At 43.8% G+C, this 21745-nt stretch overlaps 3 protein-coding genes across 4 annotated transcripts; all 3 read left to right on the top strand.

The window, feature by feature from the left end:
* The first annotated feature begins 6248 nt into the window (after positions 1 to 6248).
* Positions 6249 to 8291, top strand: LOC310802614 (uncharacterized protein). The gene is made up of 3 exons (XM_083667080.1): positions 6249 to 6330; positions 6442 to 6720; positions 7003 to 8291. The coding sequence occupies exons 1-3, from the start codon at positions 6252 to 6254 to the stop codon at positions 8073 to 8075; spliced, it is 1431 nt and encodes a 476-aa protein (XP_083523206.1). The 5' UTR covers positions 6249 to 6251; the 3' UTR covers positions 8076 to 8291.
* Positions 8292 to 9339: 1048 nt separating this feature from the next.
* On the top strand, positions 9340 to 12857 carry LOC310802620 (uncharacterized protein). The gene is made up of 3 exons (XM_083667090.1): positions 9340 to 9443; positions 11029 to 11330; positions 11782 to 12857. The coding sequence occupies exons 2-3, from the start codon at positions 11066 to 11068 to the stop codon at positions 12741 to 12743; spliced, it is 1227 nt and encodes a 408-aa protein (XP_083523216.1). The 5' UTR covers positions 9340 to 9443; positions 11029 to 11065; the 3' UTR covers positions 12744 to 12857.
* Positions 12858 to 15928: 3071 nt separating this feature from the next.
* On the top strand, positions 15929 to 20932 carry LOC310802617 (uncharacterized protein). 2 transcript variants are annotated; one of them, XM_083667085.1, is made up of 3 exons: positions 15929 to 16056; positions 18456 to 18656; positions 19100 to 20932. In XM_083667085.1, exons 1-3 carry the CDS (start codon positions 16029 to 16031, stop codon positions 20206 to 20208), a joined length of 1338 nt encoding a protein of 445 aa, XP_083523211.1. In that variant the 5' UTR covers positions 15929 to 16028; the 3' UTR covers positions 20209 to 20932. The 2 variants fall into 2 exon arrangements, with proteins under 2 accessions (XP_083523211.1, XP_083523210.1); XM_083667084.1 differs by lacking the exon at positions 15929 to 16056 and having other exon boundaries at positions 18297 to 18656.
* Positions 20933 to 21745: the final 813 nt, after the last annotated feature.

Below are 21745 nucleotides of genomic sequence, written 5' to 3'. Positions count from 1 at the left end.
ACACACACACACACACACACACACACACACACACACATCTCATGCTGCTAGCTTTGATTGTTGAAGTTCTGGGTTCAGCCAAAAGTTGGAAACAGACATGTAGAAACCCACACATAATTTCACTTCATTTTTCTCCCATATGAATATCTATAATTCAGTATATAAAATTAAAAAAACAAAAACACTTTACAAATACAAAGCCATGGCTACTTTAAAATAAAATAACAATGTTTCTGTCAACCAGAATATTCCATTTTTAATGATCAGGTAATTTGAATCATCTACATCAATCATAGTGAGATGAGATGTCAATCAAACGTCATTGCGTGGTTTCTAACACCCCATTGGCTGATCAACGTCACAGTGCATTCTCCCCGCTCCGTTAATCTGAAGGCCCCTGATAGCGCGACGCCGCTCACACTGATCTGTCTGGACAAAACATGAGCTGTCAGAAAGTCACTATGGTTACAATGGGACAGATGAATGAAAATTAAAGTTCAATCCATCCATTCATCCATCATTCAGAATCTCCTGCTAGTTTGATTAAGCTGCCTGGATAAGACTCCACGGACTAGACATTGTCATGCCCACTTTCACCCGATGAAGATGTGAATGAGTGAAGAAAAAGTCTATATATAAATGTAAACATATATGAATACAAATGTCTTCATTTCGAATGTCTTCATTTCCTTATGTTGTATTTCCTTACTCATTTATTTATTCAAGTATATATCAATATGGCAGGTTTGTTTGTTTTTCCTAATTACATGAGTATGTGTTTGGGCCGACGAGCCCTTTTGTTGTCCCAGTCCGTCCCTGCCTAGGGCCCTTAAGATGACAGGCCTGGGCCTTAACTGCATGCTAGAATCCTGGATATGTTGTTAGCTGCCAGCTGTATTGAGTTAACAGATTAAACTGTCATTGAGTATATTTTAGGCATTTTAGGCATCTTAGGGACCGCATAGTTACGTTTAATGGGGCTGTAAAAGCCACGGTGGTGTGGTCACATAGTGGTTTTATCACCAACAACGTGAGTTTGTTGAAGAGGTCTCCTCTGTTGGCTCACATCAGCATTTTCTGTAACTTGACTCAACCATTAAAATACCACGTCAGTAAGAATCTCATTTAGGATGGCAGGGCTCCACGAACAGACGTCTGAAAGGGAGAGATTCATTCATTCATTCAAGGCAAGTTTATTTGTGTCGCACATTTCAGACACAGAGGCAATTCAATGTGCTTGACATAAAATAGATAAAAAGGAAAGAACATTAAAAAAAATATATATATTTTTTTTTAACAATTAAAAAAAGCATAAAAGGCATAAAAAAGAATAAAAGTCACAGTGCATTTTAGGGTCAGAGTGCATTTATTTATTATTATTATTAACAGCAATATAGTTTTTTTTTTACCTTAGAATACCTCTTCCCCGGGTGTTTGAGACTCTAACCCAAATAATAAAAGACCACACACACACACACACACACACACACACACACACACACACACACACACACACACACACACACACACACACACACGCACACACGCACACACACACGTCTCTCCCCAGTCATCCCTTCCCGCCTCGGTGGATTCTATTTATAGCTGGCCCATAAATGTCTGAACGCTATGTGTGTTGCATGGTGGGAATACTTCATTTGGCTGTTTAATGGCTTATGATTAAATACATGTTGACAAACTGCTGAAGGCGTAAGTCAGTGCAACTTGAAGCCACAATAAAACATCAATTATTATTACAATAAAAGAAAGCAAAAACGAACAAAATAATTTGTTTTGTAGGAGTGCATCATTTCCAGAGATGCTCCCTGGTTCAGTTATGCACGACATATGCCATTTATCTGACAATTTTATCCAAAGCGACTTATATTGCAGTGACTGCATACATTTCAGTATATATGAACCCAGCGGGAATCAAACCCACAACCTAAGCACCATGCTCTACCATGCTCTACCATGCTCTACCATGCTCTACCATGCTCTACCATGCTCTACCATGCTCTACCATGCTCTACCAACTGAGCCACAGAGGACCACTAACATCTTGTCTATGTGTAGGAAAATAAATGGGCTGGGCTGGGCTGGGCTGGGCTGGGCTGGGCTGGGCTGGGCTGGGCTGGGCTGGGCTGGGCTGGGCTGGGCTGGGCTGGGCTGGGCTGGGCTGGGCTGGGCAATTGAAATCCCACTCAAAACGGCATCAGAATAGACTCGAAGTGATGCCATTGAATTAGAAAGACCTATCCATAGGGGTGTCATATTATTAATTTCTATCATCTTTAGATTTGTTATAGTTTTGTAATGATTGTGCGACCTAAATGTTTTTTAAAAGAAGAAGAAGAAATAACTCACCTAAGCATTGGTGGTTCAGTGGTAGCATTCTCGCCTGCCGCCCGGGTTCGATTCCTGGCCAATGTATGAACACTTCTCTGTGGCTCAGTTGGTGGAGCATGGCGCAACGCTTAGGTTGTGGGTTCGATTCCCGCCGGACCATATATACTGAAATGTATGTAAGTATACTCACTACACTGTCAGATAAATGGCATATATAAATAAATAAGGAAACTCCCAGTGATGATGTCATCAATAGACGACAGTGTTGGTGTTGTCAGAGCAGATCGTTTTCATGCTGTGGCCGCAGTCCGACAATCAATGAAGCATCGCATTGCAGGTGAGGAAAACGAATACATTGGCACGATGAATAACTTTAATTGTGCTAATTTCAATTCATGTTTGATATTGTTAAGTTGCATTATATTTCGTTCTCTTGTAGCCTATTCTAATACCGTATACAGTATGGGCTCCGCTCGGGCGAGTCAGCCCCTTCTCTTCCCGTCGTATATTCATATTGTGTGTGTATATAGAAATATCATGTTCACATTGCTTGTAAAGTAGAAGTATATTTCGCGAGGGGGTGCTGTCTGAATGTTGTGGGGGGGGGTGAAGACCTGTGCTTGTTTTTAATAATGGCAAACTATGTAGCTGAACTCTGCGCTGTTCCGTCCAAACTGTGATGCTCCTCTGCGACGATCATGTCAATAATCCGTACAATATCAATGGTCATAAATCCAGGCAGTTGACTGCTCGTTTACGCTGGTAATGTTATATCAGGACCTGCTTGGAGGACTTGCATTCACTCCGTTTTCAGACGATGATAGCCGTTAGCTGGCTAGCGGACTCAATGCATAACATACAAGAGAATATCCAAGAAGAATTGAGTGTCTCGAATTATTCTGTTTAATACAGCTGAAACAGGCTAGTAGCCCACAGCAAATAAACCTACTCTTTTAAACGACAGAAAAAACATTGCAAAACAACAGGTCTGGCCTGTCCCGTCCTTGTTCCTATCGTAGTTTTCCTGGTACTGTGTTTCCATATAGAGAGAGGTCCAGCCTGTCAACATGTCAGAGGGTCGTTACATCCTTCATACTGTCCAAACGTCGAGTCTGGCTGCCTGCTTCGATCGCTGATGCTCTGCGACATTCATGCAATTTGTGTTGGTCATAAAAATCCATCCTATTATGTCGCTGTCTCACTACCGGCCTATTGTTGCATGCCTACGATGGCTGAAGCTCTGTTTTGTATCCAAACTTGTCAGTCACTGTCATATCTATGACCTATGACCTTGACCTATCACCTTAGTTCTTAAATGTTTTTACTTTTCTAATGGGATTGTCTCGCAGGATAGTGATGGAATCAGGCGGCCCAAAGAAAACGTTAAGACGGGCCAAAGATTCCCTATGCAGGAAAAGCCCTGTCCTGTATTGGGTCTGATTGTCTACGGAAGGTCTTTGAAGATGGACTGGAGAAAGGGGGAGGGGATAGGATTGAGGGGGCAGGTGGTTGCCCGCTTGGATGTGACCAGTTTTAGAACAACTTCAGGGAAGAGAGGGTGGAGGGGGAGGGAAGAGAGGGTGGAGGGGGGGGGGAGTGAGGGGAGGGGGGAAAGAGCTGATAAACCAGAGACTGAGTTTGTGTCTCACCAGTGTTGGCAAGAGGTAGAAAGAAAGAGCTGCTAATGTCATCAACCTTCTTTTCAAAGTAGGTGACAAAGTCATCTGCAGACAGGGAGGAGGGAGGAGGAGGAGGAGGTGGGTTGAGGAATGAGATAAATGTGGAGAACAGTTTCCTTGGGTCAGAGGCAGAGGATTGAAGTTTGGAATGATAGTAAGAAGCTTTAGCAGCTGATGCAGATGAGGTGTAGTGAGGAAGAGAGAGAGAGAGACAAGGTTTTAGGTCATCGGGAGGCCGGTTTTTCTCCATTTCCTCTCAGCTGTCCGGAGCCCTATTCTACAAGCTGGCAGGGTTTCAGACAGCCAGGGAGTGCGTGGAGAGGATTGTGCCGGCCTTGAGGTCAGTGGACAGAGAGAGTCAAAGGATAAGGAAAGAGTGGATAGGAGGGTGGAGGAAGCTGCATCAGTGGATAGAAGGGAGAAGGATTCAACAGAGGGTTGGGAGGATAAGACAGAGGAAGAGAGAGCGGTGAGTGAGAGGGTACGCAGGTTGCGACAAGAGGATACAGTGTGGGTAGAGACTGCCTGGGAGGGAGTGAATTTGGAGGGAGAAGGATACAAAATGATGATCAGAAACTGGAAGAGGCGTAACAGTAAGGTTGGAGGTATGGGAGGATCTGGTGAAGACAAGGTCGAGCTGATTGCCCCGCCTTATGAGTGGGAAGAGAGTGGGACAGGTTCGAAGGAAGAGAGAAGGTCAAGTACTCCAGATGAGTGAAGCTTCTCTGACTGGATGTTGAAGTCACCCAGTAGTGAGAGTGGTGTACCATCCTCAGGGAAGAAGCTGAGAAGGACATCCATCTCATCTAAGAAGTGGCCAAGCTGACCTGGGGGACGATAGATAACAACAATGTGAAGTTTGACAGAGGAGGTGACAGAAACAGCATGGAATTCGAAGGTGGATATGTGACATGGGGAAGGACATTATGTGACCACTTAGGTGAGATGAGGAGTCCTGTGCCTCCCCCTCGACCAGAGAGTCTAGGGGAATGGGAAAAGGAGTAGGCATCAGAGAGGGCTGCCGGAGTAGCTGTGTTTTCCGGTGTAATCCATGTCTCTGTGAGGGCAAGGAAGTGGAGAGACATGAAGCAGGCATAAGCTGAGATAGCCTCTGCTTTCCGGACTGCTGACTGGCAGTTCCAAAGTCCTCCCGTGATAGTGAGGTCGTGGTCAGTTGAGCGTGGTGGGGAGATTAGATTGGAATAGTTGTGAGGGACGGTGTAGCGTTGATGTGTCCTCCTGTCTCTCTCTCTCTCTGTCTTTCTCTCTGTCTCTCTCCATCTTCTCTCTCTCTCTCTCTCTCCCTCTCCCTCACTCTCTCTCTCCATTGGCCTTCCTCGATGGACTCCACGGATTGACTTCTTCGTCTTCGTGTCAGGAGGCTGTCTATGACCGTCACGATAGAAACGCAGATTCTATAATTGCTGATGACAAGCAGGGTAGCAGCCCCTTCCACCTAACGATCAGTTAACGACCAGACAGGTTTCACCACTCACTCAATCCCAAATGTATTAGTCCTGGTCCAAGGTGAGCAGGAGTTACAATACCTTGCAGAATAGTTTCAGGCCCTTCCAACTGGCTTCAAACAGATCGCTTTCAACAGAAACTAGGTCCCAGAGCTCAAGGCAGGATCGCCACAGCAAAACACAGCAAAGCTACCAGCAACACACTGACTTGAAACAAGATTAAATTAACTGACTTAGACTGGAGAACAGGCTTCACCACTCAATCCCAAATGTATTGTGCACTTGTTCACAAACCCTGTGTGCATTCAAAAGCATTGGATTGGTGCAAGCAGGAAACTCCACCATGTTGCTTAGACCAGTCTACTCCTTTTAAACCCATGAGGGGGAGGGTAGAGTGCACCATTCAGCCAGAGGGGTAGAGAATCGGGCCGCAGCCCAGTCAATGTGAAAGATGCTTTACAATAACAATTCATAGTAGTGCATATCCTCTGTTAGGTGTTTGGTCATCTGAATGTTTGTGAAATTAACTCTCCACTGTTTGTGCCTCTTCCTTTGTTTACACTACACAGATCCACCTCACAGCCCAGCTACCATGTCTGAACCCAAGTCCACAGAGTCCCCTGGTTCTGGCTGTGGTTCTCCAGCCCAGACAAGCACACAGCGGGGTCCAGAGATGGTGGCAGTGAAGCTGGAGGACTGCAGTCAAACACTGGAACTCAATGTGGTAGTGAAAGAGGAGGAGGAAGAGGAAGAATTGATGGTGAAAGAAGAAGTGGAGGAGAAAAATATGATGGTGAATGAAGAGGAAGGAGGAGAGGATGTAGAGGAGAACAATAGTGAGTTGGATGCAAAGTTCATGAATTTGGCCAATATTAAAATTGGAATTATTTCATAATCTTCATTTACCTTCCACTATGTGTGCCTCTTCCTTTGTTTACACTACACAGATCCACCTCACAGCCCAGCTACCATGTCTGAACCCAAGTCCACAGAGTCCCTGGGTTCTGGCTGTGGTTCTCCAGCCCAGACAAGCACACAGCGGGGTCCAGAGATGGTGGCAGTGAAGCTGGAGGACTGCAGTCAAACACTGGAACACAATGTGGTAGTGAAAGAGGAGGAGGAGGAAGAAGTGATGGTGAAAGAGGAGGAAGAGGAGGAGAAAGATGTGATGGTGAAAGAAGAGGAAGGAGGAGAGGATGTAGAGGAGAAAGACAATGAGTTGGATGGTGAGTTCATGTTATGAATTTGGCTCATTTTAAAATGGTATTTATTGTACTGAACTCTTTGTCAATGCTCTATGGTGTAAGTGTACTACTGTAACAGTCAATACTTGCTTAGTCTGACTGTGTCTCTTTGGCCTCTTCCATTGAATCACTCTTGAACTCTGTTCAGTCATTGTATTCTACAGACCCCAGAGATGTTGTTACTTCTGGCACGGCTGAGCCTATGGAAGCACTACTTGTTGCTCTCATGTTGTTATAATCCTGTATATGTTCCTATCCTTACAGGAGAGAGCTCCAACCCAGGCTCAGACAGCGAGCCCAGCTCCACCGCATCAGGAAACCATAAACAACAACAGACTCACAGAGGAGAACATACTTACCCTTGCCCTCAGTGTGGGAAGAGTTTCGCTGACCGTAGCACCCTAAAGCAACATCAGAGAATACACAATGGAGGGAAGGCACACCACTGCTTCCAGTGTGGGAATAGTTTCAAATGCGCAAGCACTCTAAAGAGACATCAGAGGATACACACAGGAGAGAGGCCTTACCACTGCTCTCAGTGTGAGAAGAGTTTCAATAAACTAGGAAATCTAAAGACACATCAGAGAATACACACAGGAGAGAGGCCATACCACTGCTCCCAGTGTGAGAAGAGTTTCAGCCAACTAGGAGACCTAAAGAGACATCAAAGAATACACACAGGAGAGAGGCCATACCACTGCTCTCAGTGTGGGAAGAGTTTCAGTAAACTAGAACACCTAAATACACATCAGAGAATACACACAGGAGAGAGGCCATACCACTGCTCTCAGTGTGGGAAGAGTTTCAGTCAACTAGGAAGCCTTAAGACACATCAGAGAAAACACACTGGAGAGAGGCCGTACCACTGCTCCGAGTGTGGGAAGAGTTTCAGTCAACTACAAGACCTAAAGGTCCATCAGAGAATACACACAGGAGAGAGGCCATACCACTGCTCTCAGTGTGGGAAGAGTTTCAGTAAACTGGGAAACCTAAAGACACATCAGAGAATACACACAGGAGAGAGGCCATACCACTGCTCTCAGTGTGGGAAGAGTTTCAGTAAACTGGGAAACCTAAAGACACATCAGAGAATACACACAGGAGAGAGGCCATACAACTGCTCTCAGTGTGGGAAGAGTTTCAATAAATTAGGAAACCTAAAGACACATCAGAGAATACACACAGGAGAGAGGCCATACCACTGCTCACAGTGTGGGAAAGGTTTCAGTAAACTAGAACACCTACATACACATCAGAGAATACACACAGGAGAGAGGGAAGAGCTTCAGTCCTGCAACCTGATGACACCAAAGAGAGCATCATGGTCTGGACACTGACAGAGTTCCATTGCCCCTTGAAGTTAGTTGTTTTGAGGTCTTTTTTGCCTAAAATCCTTTGAGATTTCCATTTGTTGGCCCTGAAAAACTCCCTAGTTGCCATGGCAGTATGTTTTGGGTCGTTGTCTTACTGTATGATGAAGCCATCCAATGAATTGAAGGCCAGATGTTTCTGTACACTTCAGAATCCATTCTGCTGCTGCTGTCAGAAGTTACATCCTCAATGAATTCATTCTTCATTCTGAATGGTGAAACTATATGTACACAGACATAAAATAAATGGCTAAAAACACAAAAATACATGACGACAAATCTTTGAAAACTGATCAGTCCAACATATTAAGTGAGGCTTTTGTCTCACCAACTGTGTTCGATTATATGATGATGGTGGATGATTTAATTCTAAAGATCAATGCACATTACGATACATCAATCAGTGCTTTCATTTGAAACGCATATGGGACCTTATTTCAGATCAACAACTTCCAGTAACATTCCCTGGTCTAAGGGAGACACCTACTGGTCAATAAGAAGAACTACACCAAAGACACTGGGGCCTTGAGTTTGTCTTTGAGGCCTGTACAATTTCCGTGTAAGTGTAGTAAAAAATAATAACTTTAAATCTCGTCTCCAATTCAAGGTAAGGCTTTATAGCCTCAGTCTTGGTGTGACGGGCGGGTTTGAACCTGGGTCTCATCACTCCATCACATTGTCATCATGTCAGCATTGTTTCCTGTCCCCACGCTGTCCCTCCTCTCAGGAGACGATAGATGGATCCTTCCCCGGGGCTTTTGAACGTCTCATCAGTCTTATTGAACATGTCTCCCTGACAGAGAAGGACCCTGGACCCCTAGACTCTAGACACTTGTGTAGATCTGAAAGGTGATAGGATAGGTCTAAGCACGATGGGTGTGGCTCCACCTGCCCTCTGATAGGCTAGGTTACACCTGTCCAATCCTTTCAGATCTACACAAGTGAATTGCCAACATGGCCAAGGACTACTACCAACATGTGAATCCCCAGGCAGCAGTTTTTATAATATGATGTTAAATAATGTTGATAAATAATGAATAGGATAGAACTGATGTGTTTTTTATTTATATAATATTAATAGATTAATTTATATCATCTTAAGTTTTTTAATCATTCTGTTACCTATTTATTCTCTGTTAAATGTACCTCGCCTTGAAATAAAAATAAAAATAAACGCCCAGTGATGATGTCATCAAAAGACGACAATGTGTGTGTTTTTGTCAGCGGAGCATTTTCATTCTATTTGATCAGTGATTGATTACATTCTCCTGATGCAAGACAACGGATGCAGGTCGATTCTCCCGGAGTGTGAATAAATGAAGCATCGCATCGCAGGTAAGGACAACTAAGGTATTAGCCAGAGAATAACTTTAACTGGGCAGAGACATTCGTTCTTTTGTAGCCTATTTTAGTACCGTATCGTATGTTAGCCCCGGTGTAGTTTTCCTGTATTTCACGTTATTTGTTCAGCACCGTTTCGGAAGAGTTAACCTATGAAATGTTTTTTACACGCTGTTGCTCATTGTCTCCTGCTGCTGGGTCATCGCAGGACCTCGTTTTATGAGACTAATCACATTGATCCTTGTATGAGAACAGCCCTCCCCAGCTCCACACTGATCCCCCTAATCAGTTGGCAGAAGCAGGTCGCTATCCACCTTCTATAGCTCCGTTAGCTGCAGGTATGACGAGCAAACCATGTCATGCAGAAGCAGTGATGTTAGATTAACATAGATTTATAGTTTATGATGTCGTCCACTCTGCGCTCCCATGAACACTCTTGACTGGAGTCGGTGATGTTTAAAACCAAAGGAAGAGATTATCAATGAGGAAAACGCAAGACTGCTATGTGTTGTGTCAAATCCATGGCTTTACATATAATTTGGTATATTTTTGAACAAAACATACTTCATCTTGTGAAAATAAGTTTTGTTGGAGATAGGATAAGCTCCTTAGACCATTCAAGTAAAGGAGTGAAAATGACTGGTTGGTGGAAAGTAACAAATAATTTAAAAAAAATAAAAGTAGCCTCATGTAATATATAAATAAAAAAATAGCCTGTGTAGCCTAATGGTAATGCCTGTGTAGTCTAATGTCTTGGGTCTTGCTGACGCTGAGCCTGTTACCAACGCCCTGGTACACAATACATTTACATTTACATTGATGGCATTTAGCAGACGCCTTTATCCAAAGCGACTTACAACAAATACATTTGTTTAAGTAAGTGAATCATCTATCCATCAGTCATCATAAGACAAAGTCATCAATGCTCACAAAACCGTGTTGGCCTCATGTCTGTCGGTCTGTAGTTTACTGACTGGCTTCAACATACGTTTGCTACTGACCAAAGTAGTGATGTTGTTAAAGTGCTAGTCTCGTTCCCAGACACTTCCACCCACATATGTGAAAGGTCTGGTGGAACAACGCGCCAAACCTGGCCTTCATTAAGCCAATGGTAAGATCGTCGGAAACAGACAACGCATAACCATTGGCTTTACCTCCCATCAATCATCTCCCACAGCCCCTCCCCCTGGTGCTTACACACCACACGCTTCTGATTCAGACCTACGCCTCATAGCTGTGTGATTGGCTGAAATCAAATAATAACAAAAACTTTACTCAGTAAATCCACTCCCAGTAAGGCCAGGTTTGAGTCCTTGTTATTGCAGGCGTATATGCGCTGTGTGCAATAGCCTGAGGACAAGGTTACTGAAGTGCTGACAACCTGTTCTTCATCTGGCTGAGGACTAATTTCAAATTGCTCGCTTTTCGATGGCGTAGCTGGTTGACACCGTCATATGGCAATTCAGAGGTCACGGGTTCGAGTATGGAGCAGCAACTTGATGTCCGTCACACATGTCTTCTCTTAGGTTTTTGGTCATCTCAAAGTTTGTGAAATTAACAGTTTGTGCCTCTACCTTAGTTTACCCTACACAGATCCACCTCACAGCCCAGCTACCATGTCTGAACCCAAGTCCACAGAGTCCCCTGGTTCTGGCTGTGGTTCTCCAGCCCAGACAAGCGCACAGCGGGGTCCAGAGATGGTGGCAGTGAAGCTGGAGGACTGCAGTCAAACAATGGAACTCAATGTGGTAGTGAAAGATGAAGAAGAAGAAGTGATGGTGAAAGAAGAGGAAGGAAGAGAGGAAGTGGAGGAGAAATATGCGATTGTAAAAGAAGAGGAAGCAGGAGAGGATGTAGAGGAGAAGGATAGCGAGGTGGATGGTAAGTTCATGTTAAAATAGTATTCATTAAAATAAGTTCTATTGGATAAAATGGTGTCAAAAGGATAGATGGTTCCTTACCCTGGAAGTACTCCATGGACCAGGAACAACAGTAATCCCTGCTTCAGTGTTGTTTATATCACCACAGCTAACAAAAAAACAACGGGATTTGGCCACAAACATTGAACTTCATCTAACTGCCCCCATCACTCCTGTTGTTTGTTATTAGCCGTGGCTAAAGTTAGCTGAAGTTAGTCATGGTTATAAACAGCTCTGAAGCATGGATTACAGTTTCTCCATGGACGACTTTTAGAGGCCTGCAAATGTGTGTCTGACAGTGTCTTTTTAGTCTCTCCCATTGTGGGATTGGTAAGTCTCTCTTGAACTCTGTGTTCAGTCATAGTATTTTATAGACCCCAGAGATGTTGTTACTTCTGTTCCTGTTCTTACAGGAGAGAGCTCCAACCCAGGCTCAGACAGCGAGCCCAGCTCCACCGCATCTGGAAATCATAAACAACACAGACAGAGGAGCTCAAGGCAGAAGAATCACCACTGCATGGACTGCTTCAGTAGTTTCTATGAGCCAGAGGATTTGAGAAGTCACACCTGCAGACTCCGTCACTGTTTAGATTGCAGTGAGAGTTCAATGTGTCCCACTCACCTTGAATCACACCCACAGGCACACAGAGGAGAAAAGACTTACTCTTGCCTTCAATGTGGGAAAGGTTTTCTTACGATGAGCCACCTAAAGACACATAAAAAAATACACATAGCAGAGAGGCAACACCACTGCTCTCAGTGTGGGACGAGTTTCAGTAAATTAGGAAACCTAAAGAGACATCAGAGAGTACACACAGGAGAGAGGCCATACCACTGCTCTCAGTGTGGGAAGAGTTTCACACACTCTGACAGCCTAAAGGCACATCAGAGAATACACACAGGAGAGAGGCCATACCACTGCTCCCAGTGTGGGAAGACATTAATTCGTTCGAGTGCCCTAAAGAGACATCAGAGAATACACACAGGAGAGAGGCCTTACCACTGCTCCCAGTGTGGGAAGAGTTTCAGCCAACTAGTAGGCCTAAAGACACATCAGAGAATACATACAGGAGAGAGACCATACCACTGCTCCCAATGTGGGAAGAGTTTCAGTAAACTAGAACACCTAAATACACATCAGAGAACTCACACAGGAGAGAGGCCATACCACTGCTCTCAGTGTGGGAGGAGTTTTTCTGAGTCCGGAGCCCTACGGACACATCAGAGAATACACACAGGAGAGAAGCCGTACCACTGCTCCCAATGTGGCAAAGGTTTCTCACACTTGTCCAGTCTAAAGACACATCAGAGAATACACAGAAGAGTGGGAAGAGTTTCAGTCCTGCAACCTGATGCACCAGAGAGAGCATCGTGATCCAGAAACTGACATAATTCCATTGCCCGTTGTGTGAGAAAGAACACTGGGGCAGATTCATCAGTTTATTTGTAGTATTCAATATACTGTACGTTTTAATATACTGCACGTTTTTTGGTTAAATTTGTATTGTTTATTTTCTAGTTCAGTTTCCCCAAGTTTACAGCCGACATCAACATTACATTTAAATCAACCTTGATTCTTGAGTCCAGGATGAACATATTGATACGTTGAGGCCCAAAGGAATGATTGATGGTCAGAAACGTAGATCCCATCTGTGAAGCAGAGTTGATACCAGACACCATTCCTTGATATGGGCCCTATTTTCAGTGCCTTTGAATAGTATTAATCTCCCTTCACTTTTTCCAAATTTTGTTGTGTTATAGACTACATTTAAAATTGATTAAAACAATTTTTAGCCATCAATCCAGACACAATACCCCATAATGACAAAACAAACAAAAAAAGAATTCCGCTTTGTCATTACGGAGTATTGTCTGTGGATTGATGGCAAAAAAAATGAACGTAATCCATTTTAAATTGAGTCTACAACACAACAAAATGTGAAAAAAAAAAGAAAAAAAAAAGGTAAGGGTTCTGAAAACTTTCCAAAGCCACTCTATCATTCTGCCCCATGTCTCATTGTAGCTTATCATGGACTGGCATGGTATATATTGACTTAGATTGATCTGGTTATTGGTGTTAATTACACACAGGTGAGGGACCTGCTGTCCTCTCACACCCATATGTATGTCTATTTATTCCTCTGTGTCTGTCTTGAGAAAGGCTCGATTGCTGGGTATGGAATAAAGATACAAGAACATACTTTTTGCCCTCCAGTCTTTATTTTCCTTCATTAATAAGACTGATGAGAGACGTTCAAAAGCCCCGGGGAAGGATCCATCTATCGTCTCCTGAGAGGAGGGACAGGAAACAATGCTGACGTGATGACAATGTGATGAGACCCGGGTTCAAACCCGCCCGTCACACCAAGACTGAGGCACTTACAGGGAAATTGTACAGGCCTCAGAAACAGACAGCCCCAGTATTAGTGTATTTGGTGTAGTTCTTCTTATTGACCAGTAGGTGTCTCCCTTAGACCCAGGGTATGTTACTGGAAGTTGTTGATCTGAACTGGTCACATCCAAGCGGGCAACCACCTGCCCCCTCAATCCTATCCCCTCCCCCTTTCTCCAGTCCATCTTCAAAGACCTTCCGTAGACAATCGGACCCAATCCAGGACAGGGCTTTTCCTGCATAGGGAATCTTTGGGTGGCCTGCCGTAACCTTTTTTCTGGGCCACCTGATTCCATCACTATCCTGCGAGACAATCCCATTAGAAAAGTAAAAACATTTAAGAACTAAGGTGATAGGTCAAGGTCATAGGTCATAGATATGACAGTGACTGACAAGTTTGGATACAAAACAGAGCTTCAGCCATCGTAGGCATGCAACAATAGGCCGGTAGTGAGACAGCGACATAATAGGATGGATTTTTATGACCAACACAAATTGCATGAATGTCGCAGAGCATCAGCGATCGAAGCAGGCAAATGTGTGTCTGACAGTGTCTTTTTAGTCTCTCCCATTGTGGGATTGATAAGTCTCTCTTGAACTCTGTGTTCAGTCATAGTGTTCTGCAGAGTCCAGACATGTTGTTACTTCTGGCACTGCTGAGCCTCTGGAAACACAGAGCGCTGCGGTGTGTTTCTGTTGTCGTCTGTCTGTGAAACCTGTGTGAAGCCTCGGGTTACAATTACAACCCAACGTAGGAGGCCATTCAAAGAATGCAGTGCACGACTTCGCTACGGACACCTTTTACTTCCATTTTGGAGTTTTCAGAAATGTCGAAATGTCGGCGCTGATCAAACCGGGATTGTAGGACGTCTAATCACTCCAGAAATAAAAGATACAAGGGAGCTACCTCGACGTCCACATTTAGAACAGTAACCACACGTCCGACAACGAAAAGAGACGCTTGGAACAACACGTTGTCGTGTGTTGATGACGTCATCACCGGGATGATAACCCTACATAGTGGAACTCCGCCCAGCTACTTCCGGTCCATGTAAATATCCATAAATGAGGATTTCTTCCAAATAAAAGCGCTTACGTCAAACTTGTTTTAGCTTTTAGAAATACTCAACATGGATAAAATCACAAATTAAATGTAACTCTACCTGGGAATTTAGTCCTCTTAATGTATTTTTTGTGTTTGTAATTCTAATATCCAAATTACCCTTGCTGCACTGCATAGCGGACACATCATGGACTGTACACAAAATATTTTCTAATGCTGAAAATGATTTTTACTACCACTGTACTTGAAAACACTTCACAAATATATCAGGTGTGTTCCAACCACAACATCTATACCAAACTGTTCCCACACTGGGAGCAGTGGTATGGCCTCTCTCCTGTGTGTATTCTCTGATGTGTCTTTAGGGTTCCTAGTGTAGACCTATGGGAATTTTGGGTATTTCCTAAACTCATTGTATTTTTATTTTGTTTATTTTCTTTTCAAACTTGTTTTCCAGAATATTACAAATGTTTAAATAATGTTTACATGCATTAAAAATATGTATTAGTTAAAATGCACTTACCTGGAGTGAGGACCAATCAGGAGTCGGGGGGAAAGTTGAGGAAGTTGCAGGGAGACGAACGCGAGGAGAACGAGACCGGAGGAGAAGGACAAGGACGGGGGTGAGAACTGCCACGTTAGGAGTTGGAAAAACACCAAGTTAATGCGTGATATAGTAAATGTGCTTTAAGACTGCACGAAGAGTGAGTTTATAGACATTTTATTTGAAGTTTACAGTGTAATAGTTGACGGTTTTGAAGAACTCGGTTAGAGTCTTCACCAAGGAGAAAGAGCGGACGGCTCGTCAGCGCGAGTTAGCTAAGAGGAGTAGCCTGCTCGGTTGCCCTTCAGTGCCTCTCTGAGTTAGGGTCAGGGTTGGGGTTAGGGTTAGAGTTAGGGTTGGGGTTAGAGTTAGGGTTAGGGTTGGGGTTAGAGTTAGGGTTGGGGTTAGAGTTAGGGTCAGGGTTGGGGTTAGAGTTAGGGTCAGGGTTGGGGTTAGAGTTGGGGTCAGGGTTAGGGTTAGAGTTAGGGTCAGGGTTAGGGTTAGAGTTAGGGTTGGGGTTAGAGTTGGGGTCAGGGTTAGGGTTAGAGTTAGGGTCAGGGTTAGGGTTAGGGTTCGGCTTCTCTCCAGAGCCGTATCTGCTTTGCTGTCGGACGACGTCTTGAACCACCAGCATCGCCAGAACCGCGTTGCCGCGGCGTGGATGAACGACCACGACCATCACTACGGCGGTGAGTTTCTTTTGTTTGCTGCGCCACGGCGCGAAGCGGCCATTTTGTTTCAGGTGTCCACGATCCCGAGCAGCGTCCCGGCCACGTGACCTCCTGACTGGGACCCGTTCATCTCGTTGAGCAGTTAGTTATTACGTCATTTCCCGGGTTAGGGTTAGCTTTAGGGTTAGGGTTAGCTTTAGGGTTAGGGTTAGCTTTATGGTTAGGGTTGGCGTTAGGGTTAGCTTTAGGGTTGGCGTTAGGGTTGGCTTTAGGGTTAGGGTTGGCTTTAGGGTTAGGGTTGGCTTTAGGGTTAGGGTTAGCTTTAGGGTTGGCGTTAGGGTTGGCTTTAGGGTTAGGGTTAGCTTTAGGGTTAGGGTTAGCTTTAGGGTTAGGGTTGGCGTTAGGGTTGGCTTTAGGGTTAGGGTTAGCTTTAGGGTTGGCTTTAGGGTTAGGGTTAGCTTTAGGGTTAGGGTTAGCTTTAGGGTTAGGGTTAGGGTTAGCTTTAGGGTTAGGGTTAGCTTTAGGGTTGGCGTTAGGGTTGGCTTTAGGGTTAGGGTTAGCTTTAGGGTTGGCTTTAGGGTTAGGGTTGGCTTTAGGGTTAGGGTTAGCTTTAGGGTTAGGGTTGGCGTTAGGGTTGGCTTTAGGGTTAGGGTTAGCTTTAGGGTTAGGGTTAGCTTTAGGGTTAGGGTTAGGCTTAGCTTCAGGTGAACCTGAATGTGTGAATGTGATCATTGAACTGAACTGTGTTCATTTGAATTGCACTTGAAAAGCCAAACCAAATCATTTTATTTTTTTACTTTTATAAACTGTTTATATGAAAATACTATTTCAGTAAATAGTTGAAATGTATTTCTGTTGAAGACTTGCATTTCATTGGGTTAATGATTGATAAGTTTGATACTGAAAGTAAGCTAATGGAAAAAAGGGTTTACATTAGCCTGATTTAAAGTGAACGTGTTTATGCTGATTTAATGATTATCGATAACATTTCTATTGAAGCTTATTACATGATTAATATTGTTAGCTATTTAAAATAGTTAAAATATGAATGTAAGTTTAAAAGCTAAGGCTTATTTAACTAAGCACAGATGATAGTTACATACATTTAGTGATTTATTTCCGTTAGCTATATAGTCACTATTGACATTTTGCATTAAGTTAAAAGCCTAATGGTAGGTATTATTGGGGTAATGTGAAGAGGTGTAAATGCTAACAAGTAGGTAATAATTAGGTAATTACATTAGAGCATTAATTAACACTAGAGAGAGAGAGATCTCTCGCTACATATCCATGGATATCAATCATATCCATATATTAATGGAGTCAGATGTTATTACATTTGAGTCAGTGACTCAAGGTAAGGTCTCATCACTCCATCACATTGTCATCACGTCAGCATTGTTTCCTGTCCCCACGCTGTCCCTCCTCTCAGGAGACGATAGATGGATCCTTCCCCGGGGCTTTTGAACGTCTCTCATCAGTCTTATTAAACATGTCTCCCTGACAGAGAAGGACCCTGGACCCCTAGACTCTAGACACTTGTGTAGATCTGAAAGGTTAGGTCTAAGCAAACTTCCAGTAACAATCGTCTAAGAGAGACACCTACTGGTCAATAAGAAGAACTACACCAAATACACTAACACTGGGGCCTGTACAATTTCAATGCAAGTGTCGTAAAACTTTTCTTCTGTTTTTTTCTTCTTCTATAATTTCTATCTATTCTTCCCACAAGAGCTTGCAGTCAGTTCTTATAGTAGATACAAAACAGGAAACCAGGACATGGCCCACATTAGTGAAGGCAAGGTGCCAGTGAGCCTGGGCCTGTGTCAGTGAGCCTGGGCCTGTGTCAGTGAGCCTGGGCCTGTGTCAGTGAGCCTGGGCCTGTGTCAGTGACCCTGGGCGATGGGTACCTTTTCTGGTAAACAACATTCCAAGGATCCCTCAGGAAAATAAACATAACAATAACCAAGTACTTCAAAAATAAAAGACCCAAAGTAATGAATAAAAAACGGCGATAAACCTGTATTTATTTATTTATGAAAAATAACTGTGAAAATTAACAATGATTAATATTTGATTATATTTAAGTGACATTAGTATAAAAAGTGGGTATGTTTCAAGGTCAAATAAATGCAGCCAATACAAATCACTGTATATGAGAGATATATTCTAGGTGCCGAGGTAAATGTATTGTAACAAATACTCAGGGTCTATAGAGTCAATATGCTGTCATATCATGGGGCACTGCAGAATTGCAATTGGGGTAGAGAATCGGGCCGCAGCCCAGTCAATGTGAAAGATGCTTAACATTAACAATTCATAGTAGTGCATTTCCTCTGTTAGGTGTTTGGTAATCTGAATGTTTGTGAAATTAACTCTTCACCTGGTGTGCCTCTACCTTTGTTTCCCCAACACAGATCCACCTCACAGCCCAGCTACCATGTCTGAACCCAAGTCCACAGAGTCCCCTGGTTCTGGCTGTGGTTCTCCAGCCCAGACAAGCACACAGTGGGGTCCAGAGATGGTGGCAGTGAAGCTGGAGGACTGCAGTCAAACACTGGAACTCAATGTGGTAGTGAAAGAAGAGGAAGGAGAAGAGGATGTGGAGAAGAAAGATAGTGAGTTGGATGAATTTCGCTAATATTCAAAATGCATTTATTTGTACAACCCCTGTTCAATGCTCTTATTGTGTTAATACTGATTTAGGAATGGGTCCGACTAAAGTTCTTGAACATTAACAACAATATATCTGCTTATATAATTATATAATGCTTTTCTAAGACCAAAAGAAGTGAACAACGTGGAAAAGATAAATAGAGAAAAGCATAGCTTGGCTATGTTGCTCTCATGTTGTTATAATCCTGGATATGTTCCAAGGTTCCATGGCTCAGTTGGTAGAGCATGGAGCTAACAGCGCTTAGGTTGTGGGTTCGGTTCCCGCTGAGACCATACATACTGAAAAATATATGCACTCACTGCAATGTAAGTCATTTTAGATAAAAGCGTCAGCTAAATGGGATATATTATTATAATAATATTATTATTATTACTATTCTTACAGGAGAGAGCTCCAACCCAGGCTCAGACAGCGAGCCCAGCTCCACCGCATCAGGAAACCATAAACAACACAGACAGAGGAGCTCAAGACTGAAGAATCACCACTGCATGGACTGCTTCAGTAGTTTCTATGAGCCAGAGGATTTGAGAAGTCACACCTGCAGACCCCGTCACTGTTTAGATTGCAGTGAGAGTTTCATTTGTCCATCTCACCTTAACTCACACCCACAGACTCATAGAGGAGAAAAGACTTACCCTTGCCTGCAGTGTGGGAAAGGTTTTCTTACAATGAGCAACCTAAAGAGACATCAAAGAATACACACAGGTGAGAGGCCATACCACTGCTCCCAGTGTGGGAAGAGTTTCAGTACACAAGGAAGCCTAAAGATGCATCACAGAATACACACAGGAGAGAGACCATACCACTGCTCCCAGTGTGGGAAGAGTTACGGGAAACAAGAAACCCTAAAGATACATCAGAGAATACACACAGGAGAGAGGCCGTACCACTGCTCCCAGTGTGGGAAGAGTTTCAGTAAACAAGACCACCTAAAGATACATCAGAGAATACACACAGGAGAGAGACCATACCACTGCTCCCAGTGTGGGAAGAGTTTCAGGAAACAAGAAACCCTAAAGATACATCAGAGAATACACACAGGAGAGAGGCCGTACCACTGCTCCGAGTGTGGGAAGAGTTTCAGTCAACAAGACCACCTAAAGATACATCAGAGAATACACACAGGAGAGAAGCCATACCACTGCTCTCAGTGTGGGAAGACATTCAGTCAACTGGGAAGCCTAAAGTCACATCAGAGAATACACACAGGAGAGAGGCCATACCACTGCTCTCAGTGTGGGAAGACATTCAGTCATCTGAGAAGCCTAAAGTCACATCAGAGAATACACACAGGAGAGAGGCCGTACCTCTGCTCACAGTGTGGGAAGAGTTTCACTCAACTACAAGTCCTAACGGTACATCAGAGAATACACACAGGAGAGAGGCTGTACCACTGCTCCCAGTGTGGGAAGAGTTTCCCTCAGTCCTGCCAGCTGTTGACACACCAGAGAAAGCATCATGGTCCAGACATTGACAGTTCCATTGCCCCTTGAAAGACAACATAGGGGCAGATACATCAGTTTATTTCTAGTAAGTTTGGTTGTTACGGCCGCAGCCGTTACCCGCCCGTATATGTCTCTTGTTATGCTGTCAAGCAGGCTGCGCGCTACGAATTCCGAGTCTCTGCCCACTCCGTCGGCATCGCCAGCGCGGATCCGGATTGGATGCATCGCAACCAGCGCGCCTATCGGGTCCCAGCGCGGGCCGTATAAAAAGTCGGGCCAGCTTGTCAGTCGGCGGGCTGTGTGTGTTTGAACAGTACCCGTGAGAGACTTGTTAGAACAATAGGCTTTGTAGAAGCTTATTAGAACGATAGACTTTGTAGAAACTTGTTATAAAGAAAGACTTTGTATTGTGATACCGTGCATAGCGCAGTCGATTATTATTTGTTCATGGTTACCGAAAATTGGGCCAAGTTTAGTTTTGTTGTACTGATTTTGCACCACACTTAGTAGATTCCTTTGTTTAGACTCTCCAAGAGTAGAGGTGGCTGTTCTTAACTGTATTTAAGTTTTGTCCACTGCTTTAGGCCAGTGAGGTTTTGTTTTCGCTTTGGTTTTGATTAGATAATGAAAGTTTAGGTTTTGCTCGCCATTTATGAGCTCTCTTTTGGTTATATTTGTTTGTTTGAGTTGAACAGCCCCTGCTGGTCCTTTTTTCTATTGTAGTAGCCACTGAACCTGTATGACCCTTGTTACCCTTTATAAGACAATTTAAGTTCCTTGTTAATAAAATAACTATAATTTACCAAATCCATCTGGTTATATGTTGCTTCCCTTTCCCCTAGTGAGCCGGGTTGTAACATTGGTCTTGTAGCATATCGATCATCAGCAAAGCCCTTTATGGTCACAGAACAGGAGAGAGTTGCGTGCTCCAATGGATTGTGTGTTTGACCTCATTAGAAGCATTGTAATATCCATACACACAGGAGAGACACCTGACTGGCAGTGTTAGGAGTTATTTGAGAGAAATGGTGGTTTGGCTGACCCTGGTCAGACGGTCGACTGCTCCCCCATCTCCCGGCCCCCAGTTGGCTCGATGGGAGATCAGTCAACCACTAGCAAATCTTCTACTTGTGATCTACTGGATGCCCTGCTTAAAACTGACATAAAAAATCTATTGGGGCTGATCTGCTTGATCCAGGCCTGTTGCTGTAGACTGAAGACCCATCCCTTCAGGTTACATCTTGACTGTCCCTCCTCGAGACCTCTTCACCCCCACTACCCCCCTGTACTAACCCTAACCATAGAGACCTCTTCATCTCCACTACCCCCCTGTACTAACCCCAACCCTAAAGACCTCTTCATCTCCACTACCCCCCTGTACTGTTTCTCTACTGTAAATAATACGAATAAAAAAAAAAAGTAATCCTTCCTTCTAGCATTGTGACTGCCAACGGCCCCTGGTCCTAGCATAGAGTTGTTTTTCTTATGATGACTGATGGATCATCTATAGATGATTCACTTACTCTAGACAAATACCTACGGAGGCTACCGAAGAACATGTCGTAGGGCTCCTTTGTGACATGGA

The sequence above is a fragment of the Argentina silus genome (assembly GCF_951799395.1).
Source record: "Argentina silus genome assembly, chromosome: 3".
Classification (NCBI taxonomy): domain Eukaryota; kingdom Metazoa; phylum Chordata; class Actinopteri; order Argentiniformes; family Argentinidae; genus Argentina; species Argentina silus.
The sequence above is the reverse complement of the archived record's forward strand: the minus strand, read 5'-3'. Positions and strand labels throughout refer to the sequence as shown.

Coding starts and splice junctions, on each gene's coding strand:
- LOC310802620 (XM_083667090.1), top strand. CDS start 11,066: ATGTCTGAACCCAAGTCCACAGAGTCCCCTGGTTCTGGCTGTGGTTCT. Junction 11,331..11,781: donor GAAGGATAGCGAGGTGGATG/GTAAGTTCATGT, acceptor CTGTTCTTACAG/GAGAGAGCTCCAACCCAGGC.
- LOC310802614 (XM_083667080.1), top strand. CDS start 6,252: ATGGTGAAAGAAGAAGTGGAGGAGAAAAATATGATGGTGAATGAAGAG. Junction 6,331..6,441: donor GGATGTAGAGGAGAACAATA/GTGAGTTGGATG, acceptor TACACTACACAG/ATCCACCTCACAGCCCAGCT. Junction 6,721..7,002: donor GAAAGACAATGAGTTGGATG/GTGAGTTCATGT, acceptor CTATCCTTACAG/GAGAGAGCTCCAACCCAGGC.
- LOC310802617 (XM_083667084.1), top strand. CDS start 18,398: ATGTTTGTGAAATTAACTCTTCACCTGGTGTGCCTCTACCTTTGTTTC. Junction 18,657..19,099: donor GGATGTGGAGAAGAAAGATA/GTGAGTTGGATG, acceptor CTATTCTTACAG/GAGAGAGCTCCAACCCAGGC.